Below are 18,843 nucleotides of genomic sequence, written 5' to 3' on the forward strand. Positions count from 1 at the left end.
CATCCTCATTTTTGTTTTCCATTCTTTTCCTAAAAATACCTAACATTCTATTTGCTTTCTTAGCCGCAGCAGCACACTGAGCAGAAGGTTTCAACGTGTCATCAACGACGACACCTAGATCCCTTTCTTACTCTGTGACTCCTTACATGGAACCTTGCATGACGTAGCTATAATTTGAGTTCCTCTTTCCCACATGCATCACTTTGCACTTGCTCACATTAAACGTCATCTGCCATTTAGACACCTAGAGGGGCATAATCGACCGGCGCCAGCGAAATTGATGGCCGGCAATCTTCGGGGCCGGCTCTGCAAAGGGGCGGAGCAAACCGTATTTTCGAAATACGGTTGGGGCCGGCTAAATCGATTGCCGGGTTTAGAGCAGGATCGCCGGGTTTACATGAGATGGCCGGCTTTGTTTTCCAGCCATAATGGAAACCGGGCCTGCCATCTCAAACCCGGCGAAATGCAAGCCATTTGGTCGTGGGAGGAGCCAGCATTTCTACATAAGTACATAAGTACATAAGTAGTGCCATACTGGGAAAGACCAAAGGTCCATCTAGCCCAGCATCCTGTCACCGACAGTGGCCAATCCAGGTCAAGGGCACCTGGCACGCTCCCCAAACGTAAAAACATTCCAGACAAGTTATACCTAAAAATGCGGAATTTTTCCAAGTCCATTTAATAGCGGTCTATGGACTTGTCCTTTAGGAATCTATCTAACCCCTTTTTAAACTCCGTCAAGCTAACCGCCCGTACCACGTTCTCCGGCAACGAATTCCAGAGTCTAATTACACGTTGGGTGAAGAAAAATTTTCTCCGATTCGTTTTAAATTTACCACACTGTAGCTTCAACTCATGCCCTCTAGTCCTAGTATTTTGGATAGCGTGAACAGTCGCTTCACATCCACCCGATCCATTCCACTCATTATTTTATACACTTCTATCATATCTCCCCTCAGCCATCTCTTCTCCAAGCTGAAAAGCCCTAGCCTTCTCAGCCTCTCTTCATAGGAAAGTCGTCCCATCCCCACTATCATTTTTGTCGCCCTTCGCTGTACCTTTTCCAATTCTACTATATCTTTTTTGAGATACGGAGACCAGTACTGAACACAATACTCCAGGTGCGGTCGCACCATGGAGCGATACAACGGCATTATAACATCCGCACACCTGGACTCCATACCCTTCCTAATAACACCCAACATTCTATTCGCTTTCCTAGCCGCAGCAGCACACTGAGCAGAAGGTTTCAGCGTATCATCGACGACGACACCCAGATCCCTTTCTTGATCCGTAACTCCTAACGCGGAACCTTGCAAGACGTAGCTATAATTCGGGTTCCTCTTACCCACATGCATCACTTTGCACTTGTCCCCCTGACATGCCTGGACACCAACCGGGCACCCTAGGGGGCACTTGTAAATATTTAAAAAAAAGGTACCAGGAGTACAGCTCCCTTACGTTGTGTGCTGAGCCCCCCAATTCCCCCCCAAAACCCACTCGCCACAACTCTACACTATTACCATAGCCCTAAAGGGTGAAGGGGGGCACCTAGATGTGGGTACAGTGGGTTTTGGGGGGTTTTGGAGGGCTCAATATTTATCACCACAACTGTAACAGGTAGGGGGGATGGGCCTGGGTCCACCTGCCTGAAGTGCACTGCACCCACTAAATACTGCTCCAGGGACCTGCATACTGCTGTCAAGGAGCTGGGTATGACATTTCAGGCTGGCATACAGGCTGGCAAAAAAATGTTTTATTTTATTTTTTTGGGTAGGAGGGGGTTGGTGACCACTGGGGGACTATGGGGAAGTCATCCCCCATTCCCTCTGGTGGTCATCTGGTCAATTGGGGCACTTTTTTGTGACTTGGTCCTAAAAATAAATGGACCAAGTTCAGCCGGTGAAATGCTCGTTCGAACCGGCCACTTTTTTTCCATGATAAGGCGAAGCCAGCCATCTCTTACCCAAGCCCCCGCTCCCTGTCCCGCCTTCACTACCCTACCAACACGCCCCCTTGAAGGTTGGCCGGTGCAGCGACGAAAAAGCAGTTGGGGCCGTCCAAAATCGGCTTTTGATAATACCGATTTGGCTGGGATCAGGAGATCGCCGGCGATCTCCCGATTTGTGTCGGAAGATCGCCGGCGATCACTTTCGAAAATGAGCCTGCTAGTCTCCCAGTCTCGTAAGGTCCTCTTGTAATTTTTCACAATCCTCCCGCGATTTAACGACTTTGAATAACTTTGTGTCATCAGCAAATTTAATTACCTCACTAGTTACTCCCATCTCTAGGTCATTTATAAATATGTTAAAAAGAAGCGATCCCAGCACAGACCCCTGGGGAACCCCACTAATTACCCTTCTCCATTGAGAATACTGATCATTTAACACTACCTCCTATCCTATGACTCTCCAATTTCCTCTGGAGTCTTTCATGAGGTACTTTGTCAAACGCCTTAATGGGCATTTCGGGGCAGAGCATGGGCCTGGATTTGAGTTAGATGTACAATTATAGAATAAGGGGGTTCAGCAAGTAAACGTAGGCAGGGCATTTGCACCACATTTTTGTTGGTGCAAATGGACACACCTAAATTTATGCATGACCCCTGTGCTTAAGAGCTACTCTATAAATTGTGCCTAACTTTAGGTGCAGCTTATAGAATAGCACTTAAGTGGGTTTTTTCCGCGCTGATTTTGTAGGCGCGATTTATAGAATTCAACCCTAAATGTGGAAAATTAACAACCAAACTCACTGAACAGATATCATCATCAACCATGAAAGGTATAAATAAAAAACACTGTAGACCTCATAAAGGCCCCCTTTTTACAAAGCTGCGGTAATGCTGACAACAGCCCATTCACTCTGAAACCTGGATTCACTTATAATGTGGTCAAACATCTTGGATCTCGATATCTGTGCTATATGGGGTCTACTGTGTAATAATACAGTATATCAACCACATACGACCAAAATTCAATTCCCATGAAATACATTTTTGTATGTAACAGAGCCATATAAATATTAAATAACATAGCGGATAGGACTGATAGAAACATAGAAATATAGAATCATGATGGCAGATAAGGGCCAAATGGCCCATCCAGTCTTCCCTTCCTCAGTAACCATTAGCTTCTTCTTTTCTTAAGGGATCTCACGTGTCTGTCCAACGCTTTCTTAAATTCCAACACAGTCCTTGTCTCCACGACCTCCACCACCCTTTCTGTGAAATAGTATTTTCTTAGATTCTTCCTAAGCCTATTTCCTCTTAACTTCATCCTATGCCCTCTCATTCCAGAATTTTCCTTCATTTGGAAAAGGCTCACCTCCTGTACATTAACGCCACTGAGGTATTTATCGCCTCTCTTCCAGCATATACATGTTGAGGTCCTTAAGCCTGTCCCTGTATGTTTTATGACAGACACCGTTTACCAATTTGGAAGCCGCCCTCTGGACTGACTCCATCCTGTTTATATCTTTCCGTAGGTGCAGTCTCCAGAATTGTAGTACTCTAAATGGGGCCTCACCAGAGACTTATACAAGGGCACTATCACCTCCTTTTTCCTGCGGTCATCCCTCTCCTTATGCACCCGAGTATCCTTCTTGCATTCATGGTCGCCTTTTCTACCTGCCTGGCTACCTTAAGGTCTTCGGACACAATCACCCCTAAGTCCTGCTTTCGTACACAGAAATACTTCACCCCCTATACTGTACCGTTCTCTTGGATTATTGTAACCCAAGTGCATGACCCTGCATTTCTTAGCATTAAATCTTACTTGCCAATTTTCAGACCATTCTTCAAGCTTTGTTAGATCCTTCCTCATGCCATCCACACCATTCGCAAATTATCATCACCCGTAAATGTTATCATCCATAAATGATCCTTACAAGATACCTTGCTCTAACTGATACCATTCAGAGACAGTGTCCCCTGCTTGTACTTACTGTTGTCTTTTATTCAAATATGACTCAGACCAATTTAACCCTTCACCTTTTATTTCAGTCTCAGCTAATCTCCTCAGTAAAAGTCTTGGTAAAACAAATTCTCCAGTGATATCAACAAACAAATAAAGAGGCAGCACGGAATCTAACACTGATGTTATTAGTGTCTCAGTGTAGGAGTGGACGACTGTCATGTAGCAACTACTGGACTGCCAAGACAACTTCAGCCCTTGTGCATAATGCTTATGAACTTTTGCCTTACCTGTGGCATGCTCCACGGTGGCATAACTACTGGACTTTTGTGACCTTTTGCACTAACAGGATTTTCTGTTTGGACTTTGAATTCACACCTGCACCTTTGCTTTGTACCAAAACCTCAGTTTTTCTATAATGAGCCTAGACTAAGCCCTAAACCTGTGCAGTTTGGACTTTTACTAGTAGTATGTATTTGTTAACCAGCAGCTAGATAACAAGTTGTAGTAGTCAGCAATTTAGGGTTGTAGGGAAGGCAGCGGGCTCTGCCAATGCAGTCTCGTGATCCATGCATAGAGGCTGTATTGTGTGAACGTGCTGGAACACTGCAATAAGTTACATTTTCTTGCAAAGTAACAATTTCTATGAAAGCTATGAAATTGACGTATCTTTTCTCTGTGAGAACTACAGAATTGCTAATGTATTGCGCATGTGCATGTACTGCGCATGTGTATGTGTGACGTATGGTGTGTTTTATGCGCATGATCACTAATTTGTATAAGACCGAATGTCAGATGACGCTCAGGAGGCAGTATCCTGAGACTGAACTCAGTACTGTTCATTGCTAGCAATAAAGGTGTCCTGCTTTCGGAATCATTTGCCTCTTGTCTCCTGATTCACTTAGCCTAGGGCCTGTTTCATCAGGGCTATGATTTCTCCTAAATCCTTGCTGTCATCCATCCAAAAAACTCCTCTGCACATATTTAGCTAAATGAAGACATACTACTTGTTCAATCAGTTTACGGGAAATCAAACAAAATTTATATTTGTTTACTGTACTTGAAGTCTTTTTCAGAATGGGGTGAACGGGTGCTTGTTTCAATTACTTACGCATCACTCCATGAAGAATTGACTAATTCTTACAAAACCTAGTTAGTGATTCTCTTAAATGTTTGACAGTGAGTGTGGCCTTGTGTAAAAGACAGTTCACAGATTGCATTCCTTGTATAATTGAAATTAAAAATACAGAGTTAACCGAAGTAAAAGACTCCCTTCGAACATGAAAGTCCATTAAGGCGTCCATTAACTTCCTATCTAAAACCTCATTAGCTGATAACACCTGAATTTCATTTGAAAATAATCAGCCAGATCTTGAACTGACACTTCATTAAACCATGTTTGCTTTAGCTGGAGACTTATGTATTAAACTACAAACAACAGTAAAAAGCTCTGCAGATTGAGAAAAAGGATTCTGTATTTTAATAGAAAAGAACTTTTTCTTTGCATTGTCAAGACTCATGTTATACTTATTAAGATTTTCTAAGTATATGTTCTTAGAGGACGCTGTCCACTGTTTCCCTTTGTATCTCTGACTTACATAAAAGCTTTTTTTGTGATTGGACAACCAGAACTGACACACCAGGGATTTGTACAAAGGCATAATGATATTCTCAGTTTTGCACACCATCCTGTTTTGGATAATCCTTAACATGGTATTTGCTTCTATGGTAGCCATGGCACACTGGGCTGAAAATTTCATCATATTGCTCAAGATGACTTCAAGATGTTTTTCTTGGGTGGTGACTAAAGAGTTGCAAGGGAACGGGGACAGCGGGATTCCCGTCGGAACTGCGGAAATCCCCTTCAGCCTACAAGAATCCCGTGGGGATGGACCCAGGTCCTGCGGGATCCCCGAGGAAGTGTCTTCCCTCACCTGAGCCACAGGGTGCCCTCCCGGCATATATCTCAAAGTACCCTAGTGGTCTAGTGGATTCTTTGGGGCAGGAAAGATCCCCACTCTTTCCTGCCCGCTGCTGCTGATCCTCTTGCTGTCTCCGCTTTTTAAAAAATGTCTGCCAAGACTTCCAGCGGCAGCCTCACAAGACTTCCGTGGAAGTCTTGCAAGGCCACCGCTTGAAGTCTCAGCAGCCATCCATTCATTTCAGTATTTAAAAAAAAAAAAAAAGCAGAGACAGTGAGAGGATCAGCAGCAGCGGGCAGGAAAGAGTAGGGATCTTTTCTGCCCCAAAGAAGCTACTAAACCACCACTATTTGCCAGGAGGGCACCAGGGCCGGAGGGGAGGTATATGGATGGAGTCAGGAGGATGATGTGAAAAGTTGATGCCAATTAGGTGAGTCTCTGTTTCTCCTTCCTCATACAGCCATCATTGTCATACACTCAAAACAAAGCAAGCAAACCTATGAGCTGCTGTATCCACATTGTTGTTCTTTATTGTTGGTGGCATTTTTATTTAATCTCACTTATATTTTCAAACATGCCGGCCTGTGCAGCATACAGATGTACACAGAGGAAGTATAATAACAGAATAACTTCTACAGTGCTGTTACTGTGAAAAATGATTTCTGCTTAATGAGGGGAGCTGAAGTCAGCTTCATCTTCATATTTAATTTTATCAGCTGTTCACTAAAATGAATTTTCTATGTCATGAAAATTTATAATAATGGTAAATTTGTAATACTGGGGTAAATAAAGCCACTCAACCCAATACTCAAATGTAATTATACATCTACAGGTGGCCAATGAATTAATAGTTTCACTATCCATATATTTTTAAAAGCTATATTGATAGCATATGGCCCAAAATATGACTGAACGGCCCAATACTATCTATATAATATGAGGCTGGGTTTCAGGCAGAGCGAGTGTGGGCTTTAAAGTTACCTGGAATTAAATGGATAAGCTATCCAGATCATGGCTGAATGTCATCAGGTCCTGGATAGTGATGACATTCAGCCATGATCTGGATAGCTTATCCATTTAATTTAGGCCTGCTGCACAGTACAGTTTACATGAATAGAAGCACCAAATATACATGTTAATTTAAATGCTGGTGCCAATGCTTATATATACAGTTGTCTTCTGATTGACTATTGACCCTATTGAAAATATATATATCTGTGTCAGCCATTGTCAACCCAGTCCTTGGGATACAACTAGTCCCATCGAGTTTTTACATAAGTACATAAGTAATGCCATACTGGGAAAAGACCAAGGGTCCATCGAGCCCAGCATCCTGTCCACGACAGCGGCCAATCCAGGCCAAGGGCACCTGGCAAGCTTCCCAACGTACAAACATTCTATACATGTTATTCCCGGAATTGTGGATTTTTCCCAAGTCCATTTAGTAGCGGTTTATGGACTTGTCCTTTAGGAAACCATCCAATCCCTTTTTAAACTCTGCTAAGCTAACCGCCTTCACCACTTTCTCCGGCAACGAATTCCAGAGTTTAATTATACGTTGGGTGAAGAAAATTTTTCTCTGATTTGTTTTAAATTTACTACACTGTAGTTTCATCGCATGCCCCCTAGTCCTAGTATTTTTGGAAAGCGTGAACAGACGCTTCACATCCACCTGTTCCACTCCACTCATTATTTTATATACCTCTATCATGTCTCCCCTCAGCCATCTCTTCTCCAAGCTGAATAGCCCTAACCTCCTTAATCTTTCTTCATAGGGAAGTCATCCCATCCCCGCTATCATTTTAGTCGCCCTTCGCTGCACCTTTTCCAATTCTATTATATCTTTCTTGAGATGCGGCGACCAGAATTGAACACAATACTCAAGGTGCGGTCGCACCATGGAGCGATACAATGGCATTATAACATCCTCACACCTGTTTTCCATACCTTTCCTAATAATACCCAACATTCTATTCGCTTTCCTAGCCGCAGCAGCACACTGAGCAGAAGGTTTCAGTGTATTATCGACGACGACATCCAGATCCCTTTCTTGGTCCGTAACTCCTAACATAGAACCTTGCATGACGTAGCTATAATTCGGGTTCTTTTTTCCCATCACCTTGCACTTGCACTTAGGATATTCACAATGAATACGCATGAGATAGATTTGCATTCACTGCCTCAATTGCAAATCTAACTCATGAATATACATTGTGGATATCCTGAAAGCCCGATGGGCCTAGGTGTGCCCCCAGAACTGGGTTGGGAATGGCTGATCTATGTATTTATATTATCTACCTCTAAGACCTCATACTACAGTGGTGGAAATAAGTATTTGATCCCTTGCTGATTTTGTAAGTTTGCCCACTGACAAAGACATGAGCAGCCCATAATTGAAGGGTAGGTTATTGGTAACAGTGAGAGATAGCACATCACAAATTAAATCCGGAAAATCACATTGTGGAAAGTATATGAATTTATTTGCATTCTGCAGAGGGAAATAAGTATTTAATCCCTCTGGCAAACAAGACCTAATACTTGGTGGCAAAACCCTTGTTGGCAAGCACAGCGGTCAGACGTCTTCTGTAGTTGATGATGAGGTTTGCACACATGTCAGGAGGAATTTTGGTCCACTCCTCTTTGCAGATCATCTCTAAATCATTAAGAGTTCTGGGCTGTCGCTTGGCAACTCGCAGCTTCAGCTCCCTCCATAAGTTTTCAATGGGATTAAGGTCTGGTGACTGGCTAGGCCACTCCATGACCCTAATGTGCTTCTTCCTGAGCCACTCCTTTGTTGCCTTGGCTGTATGTTTTGGGTCATTGTCGTGCTGGAAGACCCAGCCACGACCCATTTTTAAGGCCCTGGCGGAGGGAAGGAGGTTGTCACTCAGAATTGTACGGTACATGGCCCCATCCATTCTCCCATTGATGCGGTGAAGTAGTCCTGTGCCCTTAGCAGAGAAACACCCCCAAAACATAACATTTCCACCTCCATGCTTGACAGTGGGGACGGTGTTCTTTGGGTCATAGGCAGCATTTCTCTTCCTCCAAACACGGCGAGTTGAGTTCATGCCAAAGAGCTCAATTTTTGTCTCATCTGACCACAGCACCTTCTCCCAATCACTCTCGGCATCATCCAGGTGTTCACTGGCAAACTTCAGACGGGCCGTCACATGTGCCTTCCGGAGCAGGGGGACCTTGCGGGCACTGCAGGATTGCAATCCGTTATGTCGTAATGTGTTACCAATGGTTTTCTTGGTGACAGTGGTCCCAGCTGCCTTGAGATCATTGACAAGTTCCCCCCTTGTAGTTGTAGGCTGATTTCTAACCTTCCTCATGATCAAGGATACCCCACGAGGTGAGATTTTGCGTGGAGCCCCAGATCTTTGTCGATTGACAGTCATTTTGTACTTCTTCCATTTTCTTACTATGGCACCAACAGTTGTCTCCTTCTCGCCCAGCGTCTTACTGATGGTTTTGAAGCCCATTCCAGCCTTGTGCAGGTGTATGATCTTGTCCCTGACATCCTTAGACAGCTCCTTGCTCTTGGCCATTTTGTAGAGGTTAGAGTCTGACTGATTCACTGAGTCTGTGGACAGGTGTCTTTCATACAGGTGACCATTGCCGACAGCTGTCTGTCATGCAGGTAACGAGTTGATTTGGAGCATCTACCTGGTCTGTAGGGGCCAGATCTCTTACTGGTTGGTGGGGGATCAAATACTTATTTCCCTCTGCAGAATGCAAATAAATTCATATACTTTCCACAATGTGATTTTCCGGATTTAATTTGTGATGTGCTATCTCTCACTGTTACCAATAACCTACCCTTCAATTATGGGCTGCTCATGTCTTTGTCAGTGGGCAAACTTACAAAATCAGCAAGGGATCAAATACTTATTTCCACCACTGTATATGGATAGTATTGGGCCATTCAGTCATATTTTGGGCCAGTACTATCAATGCATATAAAAGTCATAAAGGGCAATTCTATAAATTGTGCCTAGAGTTACCTGATACTTATGCACATAAGTTGCGCCTTTATTGGTACAAAGGAGGAAAGGTGAGTTTTTATAACAGGAGTCAGCAACTTACAGTATAACAGTCTCACAGGTAGCTGATTCCTGTGGTAAATGAATAATGCTGCTTACGAGTCACCTCACAAGCAGCGTTACTTCAGCGGTCCGGGAGCATCAGGCCTCAAAGCCGCGGCCCAGTGCTCCCAGACTGGAGCTTCAAGGTGCCGCAGTGCCATCCACCCACCCCCCATCACAACCCTCACCCCCCCCCCATGATACCCTTATGTGGAAACATGACCTCTAGCAGTAGTAGTTCAATACTATGGTTAGGGGTGCCATTTTAGAGATGACGCCATTAAGGCAGGAGTGACTGGACCACCAGGGACAGTAGGCCCCTGATGATAAGGGGGGGGTGGCCTTTGGGTGTGGGGGTGAGTGTGATGGAGGGTGGTGAGTGAAATCATAGGGGTGGGGAGTTGTGATGGGGGGAGGAGTGTGATTGGAGGTAGGTATATGGCACTGTGACTCCTTTAAGCTCCAACGCAACTTTGAGGCCTGACACTCCCTGCATGATAGCTTGGGTGCCCTCAGATATGTGGGAGGCCATGGATGCTTATGCTGAACATTCCATTCTGTAATATTTTGAGCACTGTCTTGATGGATACTGACTCCATGTTGTTTTCTTCTGTTGGATTTTGAGTTATGTTGTTTTTGTATTGGTTCGTGACAAAACTTTAATAAAAACGAACTTAAAAAAATATCCCAGCTTCTGGTTGGGGTTATTTTCTGTTAATTTATGGCCATAACATGACTTGCAGTGTGCACCCAGAGCTAGATTCTATATATGGTGCCTAAAAAATTGGTGCTGAAAAAAGCATTATTCTATAAGTCGCGCTTAAAGTTAGGCGTGGTTTATAGAATAGCGTTTATGGCTGGAAGTGGCGCCTAACTTTAGGTACGGCCATTTGCACCAACTGAAACACAGTGCAAATGTACAAGCCTAAACAAAATGTGCATCGCCCTTTATTCTATAACAACTTGTGTAAACGCTAGGAACACTCCCATTCTGCCCATGCCCCTCCCACTTTTGCACCCCTTTTTCGGATCATGCATTAAAAATGTAGGCACACAAAGTTCAACTCAATTTAATTAGTGCCAATAATTGCGAACACAATTTTTGGCGGCTTTTATAGAATTTGGGGGTTGATGTTCACCACAAGTTGCGGTATGGTTTTCACACTGTATTGAGCTCCTTTACATGTATTTGCATATTTCACATCTCATTAGTATGTAACCCACAGCGACCTATATATTGCTCTGTTAGGGTAAGACAACTTGCATGAGTACCGACAACTTGCATTAGTACTGCAGTGTCATGTTCCTATTCTACAAAGACAACTATATTTTTCTCCCTCCTGTCTGCACTGCTACAGTTGCAACCTGACCCAGGTAAGCTCCAAGAGGCTGATGTGTTTCTGTTTTAGTTTTTGGACTTGTTTTCCTTTCCTATATACACTAGAACTCCTATAGTGAGGCACATCCAGAACTGGATTGGCCTTTCAGGGTCAACATGGGTCAGGGGTCAACCCTAGACATTATGCAGTGGCCACACGGTCATAACTAAGTAGGTCAGACTCAGTCCCAGGCAGTTTCCTTTGCCCTGCTATATAAAATTAATTCAAGTGCCTCCTACAGGTGGTGAATGCATGCAACATGTTCTCAGGGGAACTAGGGACTAAAGTGATATGAGCATTTATAAAGGCATGGTGCAGCCAGAGAAAATCTAGCATTTTTCAATTTGCTTCAGTGTGTTCCTTTCTGTTCCTGTGATCTAATATCTTTCCCTCTTTCTATACTTTATATCCACCCACTAACACACTGGTCTGTCCCAGTGTGGCAATACTTATGTACTAGGACTGGGGGCACACAATGAATCTACAAAATAGTAGATTTAAAACAAATTGGAGAAAGTATTTCTTCACTCAACGTATAAATAAACTCTGGAATTCGTTGCCAGAGAATGTGGTAAAAGCAGTTAGCTTAGCAGGGTTTATAAAAGGTTTGGCTAGCTTCCTAAAACAAATGACTTGGGGAAAATCCACTGCTTATTTCTAGGATAAGCAGCATAAAATGTATTGTACTCTTTTGGGATCTTGCCAGGTACTTGTGACCTGGATTGGCCACTGTTGGAAACAGGATGCTAGGCTTGATGGCGCTTCAGTCTGTCCCAGTATGGCAATACTTATGTACTTATGTAAGAAAAAGCATGGCTTTAGCGACTGCTGCCTTGACATAGTGTAGGGCTGGCATTAGGGGGTGGAAAACAGGGTAATTGCCCTGGGCCCCGGCCCATACCATACAGAGCCCCAAATCTGTCACAAGCTAAAGGAGGCATAGGCTGAAAGCCAACATCTGGGCCTCCTCCCCAGTTTCTGCCCTGGGCCCCTACTTGCCTAGCACTAGCCCTGATAAGGTGTATGTATACCTGAATGCAACTCGCCCTGAACTCAGATTTGCAAAAGGCAAGTCATAAATCTAAAATCCAAAATCTAAAGAAGACAACTTAGCCCCTTCTCAATGTTGGCTTAAATGAAGGCTCACCTAAGATCCTGCTGTAATAGGAGTCCCATTCCTTCCAAGCCAAGAACTGCAACATGTCATGGGTGAGGTAGAGGAGAAGGTTTTCAGTTCTCTCCAGGAAGTTCATCTTTTCCTGTAATTCTGAGGTGGCAGCTGGTACAAAGGAAGGAGGGGCAGGCACTTGTCCACACAGCCTCTCAAACACAAAACCTGTGGAAAACCTCAGGCTATAGACAAAAGGCACTTCGAGTTTTACAGCCAGCAGCTCTCCACATGGAAGGACAGGATCTGAGAGGAGAACATCAAACTTGGATAGCTGTAGTTTGCTCAGCAGTTTTTTGTTTCTCAGTGCCCCATCACAGATCTGCTTGTGCAGGGCAGTGACGCTTTTTGAGAGGCTTTTCATGGTCCAGTAGATCTGCCAGAATGAGACCTGATACCTTTCATAGATCCAGAACCTTAAAAATCTGTCCCACATTGATTGCAGCTCGTCTGAAGTAAACCTAACCCTCACTGTCTCAAAATGCAAATCCAGGCTTGAGTTTGTGCTGACAGAGAAGGATGCAGAATGGACGAGCACTGTGACGGTGTGGCCTCGAGCCACCATCTCCTCTATCAGAAACCTCAGGCTGAACCAGTGACTGTACTCAGCAGGCCACACCAGCACATTGCTGCAGTGAACTGCTCTCCCGGCAAACAGCAAGTAAAAAAGAAAGGTTTTACAGAAGCAGTGCAGTGCTGGCATTTTTCCTGCACGTCAGCATCCACGGAGAAAGAGAGAGAGAGCGTTCAGTTTTTAGCTGCCTGGATCAGGCTTCTGTGGATGGCAATGAGAAAACAGTCATGTCTGCCTCAACACACAGATGCCTTATGTTTTAATAAGCAGTCAGCTGTTTGGGTACAAAAGATGGAAAGGACTCATTGGAAATGTGGAATGGGCTGACAGTCTTTGGATTCTTACAGTGGATGATCTGGATATTTTCTTTAGCCCATCACACGATCAGGCAAAGCAGCTCTCATGAACCGTTAGTAAGGGCACAGGCTGCAACTCCTGTGTCTCATTTTGCATTCAGATGTTTATTTTCTTAACTCCTGACCTTCCCCCCTCTCCCACCCCCACCCTCACCCTCATTATACTCCCTGGGAATATGGGGGTGCAGTCTGATCAGTCCTCATTACTGTCAAACAAACACTGGACCAAAAATCATACAACCTGCTGTTCTTCAGGGATAAGCCATCCCTTATTCATGGAAAGGAGTCATGAGGAACTGATGTATTTCTTGGGATCTGCTGGGTATTCGTGACCTGGACTGTCCACTTTCAGAGACATGATGCTGGGATCAATGGACTTTAGTCTCACTCAGCAAGGGTTTCCTTATGCTTGTAAGTTTTTATAATAATGTCTTTTTGAAATATAAAATACTCGACTACCAAAAATTCTCATAACCCTTATTCATACATTCTCAGAACAAAGGTCTGCGTAAGTGAAATGTATATATTTATAATGACAGGGTTATCACTGGTATATTTCTATAGCAGCCTGCCTCCATGTCTTGTGGTGAGAGCCTATTTTATAAAGATACTAGTAAAAAAGCCCCGTTTCTGATGCAAATGAAACGGGGGCTAGCAATGTTTTCTTCTGTGTGCATGTGGGAGTGTGTGTGTCCCTGCCCTCTGGCCTCTCTCCCCTCCCCCCTCTGAGTCCTTCACTGTTACAGAGCCAGCGATTTGATTTCGTGCTTTGCTGTTTTCCTTCACTGACTGTGTTACAGAGAGGGCGGGGCAGACACTCATAGGGAAAGCGGATATCTCGCCCCCTTCACACTTCCGGCTGGAGGCTTCATAGAACGCTGGTGTTGCCTTTTATATAGAGAGATCTGGATGCTCAAATTCTGTTATTCAGTGCTCTCACAACCTGCCACTGATGTGCCTAACATTTACATGCCTGCAGTTACACCAGCCATAGATCTGGTATAATTAAGGGCATGTACATGCGGCAAGGTTGTGTGTAACTTACTATATGCTGTAAGTCGTCTGCATAAGTAGCGGCCCCACCCATGTCCCGCCTGTGTTCCATCCATGTGAACACTCCCTTATTCTTGTGCTATGTCACTTATTGTACGGTCTCTCACAGAGTATGCTTAGTTATTTTGCTGCCAGTTATGCGGGCAAGGATGTTTGTCCACGAAAGTGCTGCTATTATTCTGTGCATTTATTTATTCAAGTGCCACATAAATGCCTCAGTATTTGAGTTTGTACTTTGTAGAATGCTCCTTTCAGTAATGGATTAAGTGTAGGGTTTTATGTGACATGGATAACTACTGCCACAGAATCAGCATCTAACTTGTAAAGATTTTCCTAGCTGAATTACAATAATAAACAGAATCCATAAGCATCACAGTTCTGCTATATCCTCTCTGTGGGGCAGCACTTTGCAAAACAAGAACACTGTATCAGTGATTTCATGGTAAGAATCCTGAAAGGGAACTTTAAAACAATACAGGAACGTAAGACCTTTGAAGTCAGAATGATTAAATATATATATAATTTTTAATTCTTTATTTATAAATTTTCACATTTACATCTCATGACATAAACGTAGGAAATATCAGAAATACTACTTAACAAGAAAAAAAAATTACTTATTACCAAATTTGGTTCCAAGTAAGAAAATATCAAATCATATTAGTCCCCAATAAGTTGAAACAAGATACTAGGACATTGAAAAGAAAGACATGCCTATAAAAATAAGCCAATTATTTATAACGGTAGGGACATAGCTGGTCTCTACAGCCAACGTAACAACTCTTTAATTAGGGAGGCACACATTAGGTAATTGAACATTTTCCTTAGATGAAATGAATTATAATAATTTTTGAGGGGTAAAAAATATATAATTATTTGAACCAAACATTATATGACATTTGCATGGGAACTTCAGCAAAAAAGTAGCACCCAATTTTAAAGCTCTAGATTTATAAAGTAGAAATTCCTTTCTTCTCTTTTGTGTGTTCCTTGCTAAGTCGGGGAAAATCTGTATTTTTTGCCCCCAAAATAAGTCATTTAAATGGCGAAAATATAATCTTAGGATATTGTGTCTATCCAGTTCAAGAGCAAAAGTCACAAGCAATGTTGTTCTCTCTGTAATACACTCCAGAGAGTTTTCAAGAAGTTCAGTCAAGTTCAAGCTTGAAGTGGCCTGAGATTGTTCCTTTGATGGTTTCACAGTTCCAGTAATATACTGGAGCCTTGTTATAGGGGGAAACCCCTCCTTCGGAATCCCCAATACCTCACCAAGATATTTTTTAAGCATTTCACCTGCTGGTATTAAAGGAGATTTGGGGAAGTTCAACAGTCTCAGGTTAGTTTTCCGATTATTATTTTCCAAATATTCTAACTTTCTTTCCTGAATTTCTTTTTCCTTGACCAAAGTTACAGTTAAATTCTTTAGAATGATTAAATATTTTGACACCCACCAGACAGGACTTAACAAAGATCTGGGTTTTCTAGCCCATTATAAACCATAAAATTGTACTGCTTTGTCACCCTCCTATCTCCATGCATATCTCCCTGTCCCTCATCCACCGGACTCTTCCTGTCTCTCACCCCAGTCCTGTTAGACTGTCACTGAAATGCTTTGATGTTTTACTTATATATACTGTCATCTACCAACATTTGCTTATTTCCAATCTGACGAAGAAGGGCAACCTTTGAAAGCTAATCAAGAAATGTATTAAGTTATGTCCAATAAAAAAGGTATCATCTTATTTTCTTTTCCACGTTTTATTTTGTTTTATTTCTATTGATTACCTTTAAAAGTGGACTAACACAGCTACCACACCTCTCTACTCGTAAACATCATAAATCAATAAAAAATTACAATGAACAACTTCTTAAATTTCAATTAAAAAAATAACCAACAAAAAAAACAACCATTAATTAATCAAAAAGCAATGGAAGAGTGCACCCTAGTGGTAGTACCCCAAGCCTACAGCTAGGGGTCATCGGTGGCATTTTGGATTATAGTGCCAACCCATGCAGCAGCACAGGAGGATCACTGCCATCCAGGAACACTGCTTCACCAGAGGGACAGGGTCGGAGGCTTTGGGGGGCTGGGTTTCTGTCTGGGGGAGGCTCTGAGGAGGGATACTTTCTGTCTGGGGGGACATGCTTGTTCACAAAGGTGGGGTTGTTGGATCAAGGGAGTTGGCTTTGGCATCAGGGGGTTGGGGCTTTGTTCACAGAGGTCAGGTTGAATATCAGGGGGACTGGGTTGAGCATTGGGGGGTTGGGGTTGTGATCAGGCAGGTTGAGGGGCCTGATCAAGGGGATAGGGGGAGCTCTGCTATATCCTCTCTGACAGTGTGCCTAGCTACCGGACTGCCGGGCAGCATAGCTTCACTTATTGCCTTCTCTTCAGGTGGTGGTAAGTTTAGCTGGGTTATGAGCAGCCATGACAGCTAGCATGTGGTACTGATTTGTGTGCTAGGTGTCACAGCTAGCCACACCTCTACCTGCCATGTCATATGCATTTTGCCCACTCCTGCATTAGGCAGCTAATACAGGAGTTTTTACCTCTAAGTCTGCCTTTTTAGTGCATGAGATACTTGTGTGGGCCCAAGCTAATGTCTTGCCACAGCAGAAGCAGGAGGACACCCTCTACGGAAATCCAAAGAAGCTAAAGCAGGAGTAGAGGATGACACAATGACAAACCACCAGGGAGATGAAGTTCAAAACAGAGTTATTAGAGTAACAAAACGAAAAGACCGACACGGGCCGTGTTTCGGGTCACTATACACAACTGAATACACTGAGAGCTGAGAGTAATGTACAGTGCAATAGCAAAATCCAATAACACAACAGCCTCCAGAGCGCTGCAGTGTGAACAGAAAAACTCTGTGGACAATGTGCAGGTCAGCAAATTAGCCACTTTGTCATCCTTCTTCTCCTACATAAACGCACAACTATGGAATGGACTCCCATATGCAGTGAAAACAATACATGACCACCTAAACTTCAGGAAATCATTGAAAACCTACCTCTTCAAAAAAGCTTATCCCACCGATCCAACATAAATCCCCACACCCAGCAACACAAGATAATCTATGATCGTACTGGACAATTTATTATCCTCGACCCCATGACGCCTGAAACACTTCTACCTGTGACCATAACACAACCTTGTATTTGTTATCGTCCGTAATGGCAATCGCCTTTACGATACTTTGTAAGCCACATTGAGCCTGCAAATAGGTGGGAAAATGTGGGGTATAAATATAACAAATAAATAAATAAATACAAATCCTCTACTCCTGTTTTGGCTTCCCGAGCTAATGTCTACCATGAAGTAAAATCCGCATTAGCTGCTTAACACAGCTTAGTAAAAGGATCACTATGAGTATAAATTTAGGCTATCAGCCCCAGTAAATTTTCGAAGAGGCCAATATAGGAGCATAATTTTTTACTAAGCAGTGGCAAGCTCATCATGGGCTTACCGTACGCCAAACCGGAACTACTGCCGGGCTACCCACCCCTAGCGAGTGCCATTTCTGATGCTATAAAAATATGTCCTATTTTTGTAGTGCCGAAACTTAACCGCGCCCTGCCCAGTTACTGTTTTGTTAGCGCAGGAGCCCTTGCTGTCATCTCAATGGGTTGAAGTAAGAGCACCCTTCCGAAATGGCTTCACTTACCGCACAACCATTTCTTTTCCTCAGAAAAAAGACAGCCTTTTACCTGCGGTGGGAAAAGGGGGCCTCAGAGTGTTTCAAAAATACGCGCTGACGCTAGTGCAGGCCCCCTTTTACCGCTGCTTAGTAAAAGGACCCCTAAGTTAGAAGCATAAATCTTTTGAATATAGAGCCCTTAGTATCCAACTATGATGCTACCAATCTTAAGGAACTCATAAAAAAACATTGAACCAGATTGAGGAAAGAGAAGATCCCTAAGAGGGGCATAATCGAACAGGGCGCCCAAGTTTTCCTCGCAGGATGGCCCCGTGAGGGGGCGAGGAAACCCGTATTATCAAAACAAGATGGGTGTCCATCTTTTGTTTTGATAATACGGTCGGGGAAGCCCAAATCTCAACATTTAGGTTGACTGTAGAGATGGTCGTCCTTAGGTCGTCCTTAGAGATGGTCATCCCCGGTTTTCGGTGATAATGGAAACAGAGGACGCCCATCTCAGAGACGACCAAATCCAAGCCATTTGGTCATGGGAGGAGCCAGCATTTGTAGTGCACTGGTCCCCCTCACAAGCCAGGACACCAACCGGGCACCCTAGGGGGCACTGCAGTGGACTTCACAAATTGCTGCCAGGTGCATAGCTCCCTTACCTTGTGTGCTGAGCCCCCCAACCTCCCCCCCCCAAAAAAAACCCCCACTCCCCACAACTGTACACCACTGCCATAGCCCT

The 18,843-nt window shown here is 43.6% G+C and overlaps 1 protein-coding gene across 2 annotated transcripts in view; it reads right to left on the minus strand.

The window, feature by feature from the left end:
• The window catches only part of LOC115461022 (UDP-glucuronosyltransferase 2A1-like), a 116,486-nt gene that overhangs the window by 69,065 nt on the left and 28,578 nt on the right, over positions 1–18,843 (minus strand). Inside the window, exon 3 of one of the 2 annotated variants that reach the window (XM_030190540.1) lies at positions 12,451–13,075. The exons of the other annotated variant lie outside the window; for it this stretch is intronic. Within the exon in view, the coding sequence (XP_030046400.1) occupies positions 12,451–13,075 (625 nt within the window). The remainder of the gene's footprint in view (positions 1–12,450; positions 13,076–18,843) is intronic. 2 annotated transcript variants of the gene reach the window in all.

This window comes from Microcaecilia unicolor, chromosome 2 (assembly GCF_901765095.1).
Source record: "Microcaecilia unicolor chromosome 2, aMicUni1.1, whole genome shotgun sequence".
NCBI lineage: Eukaryota > Metazoa > Chordata > Amphibia > Gymnophiona > Siphonopidae > Microcaecilia > Microcaecilia unicolor.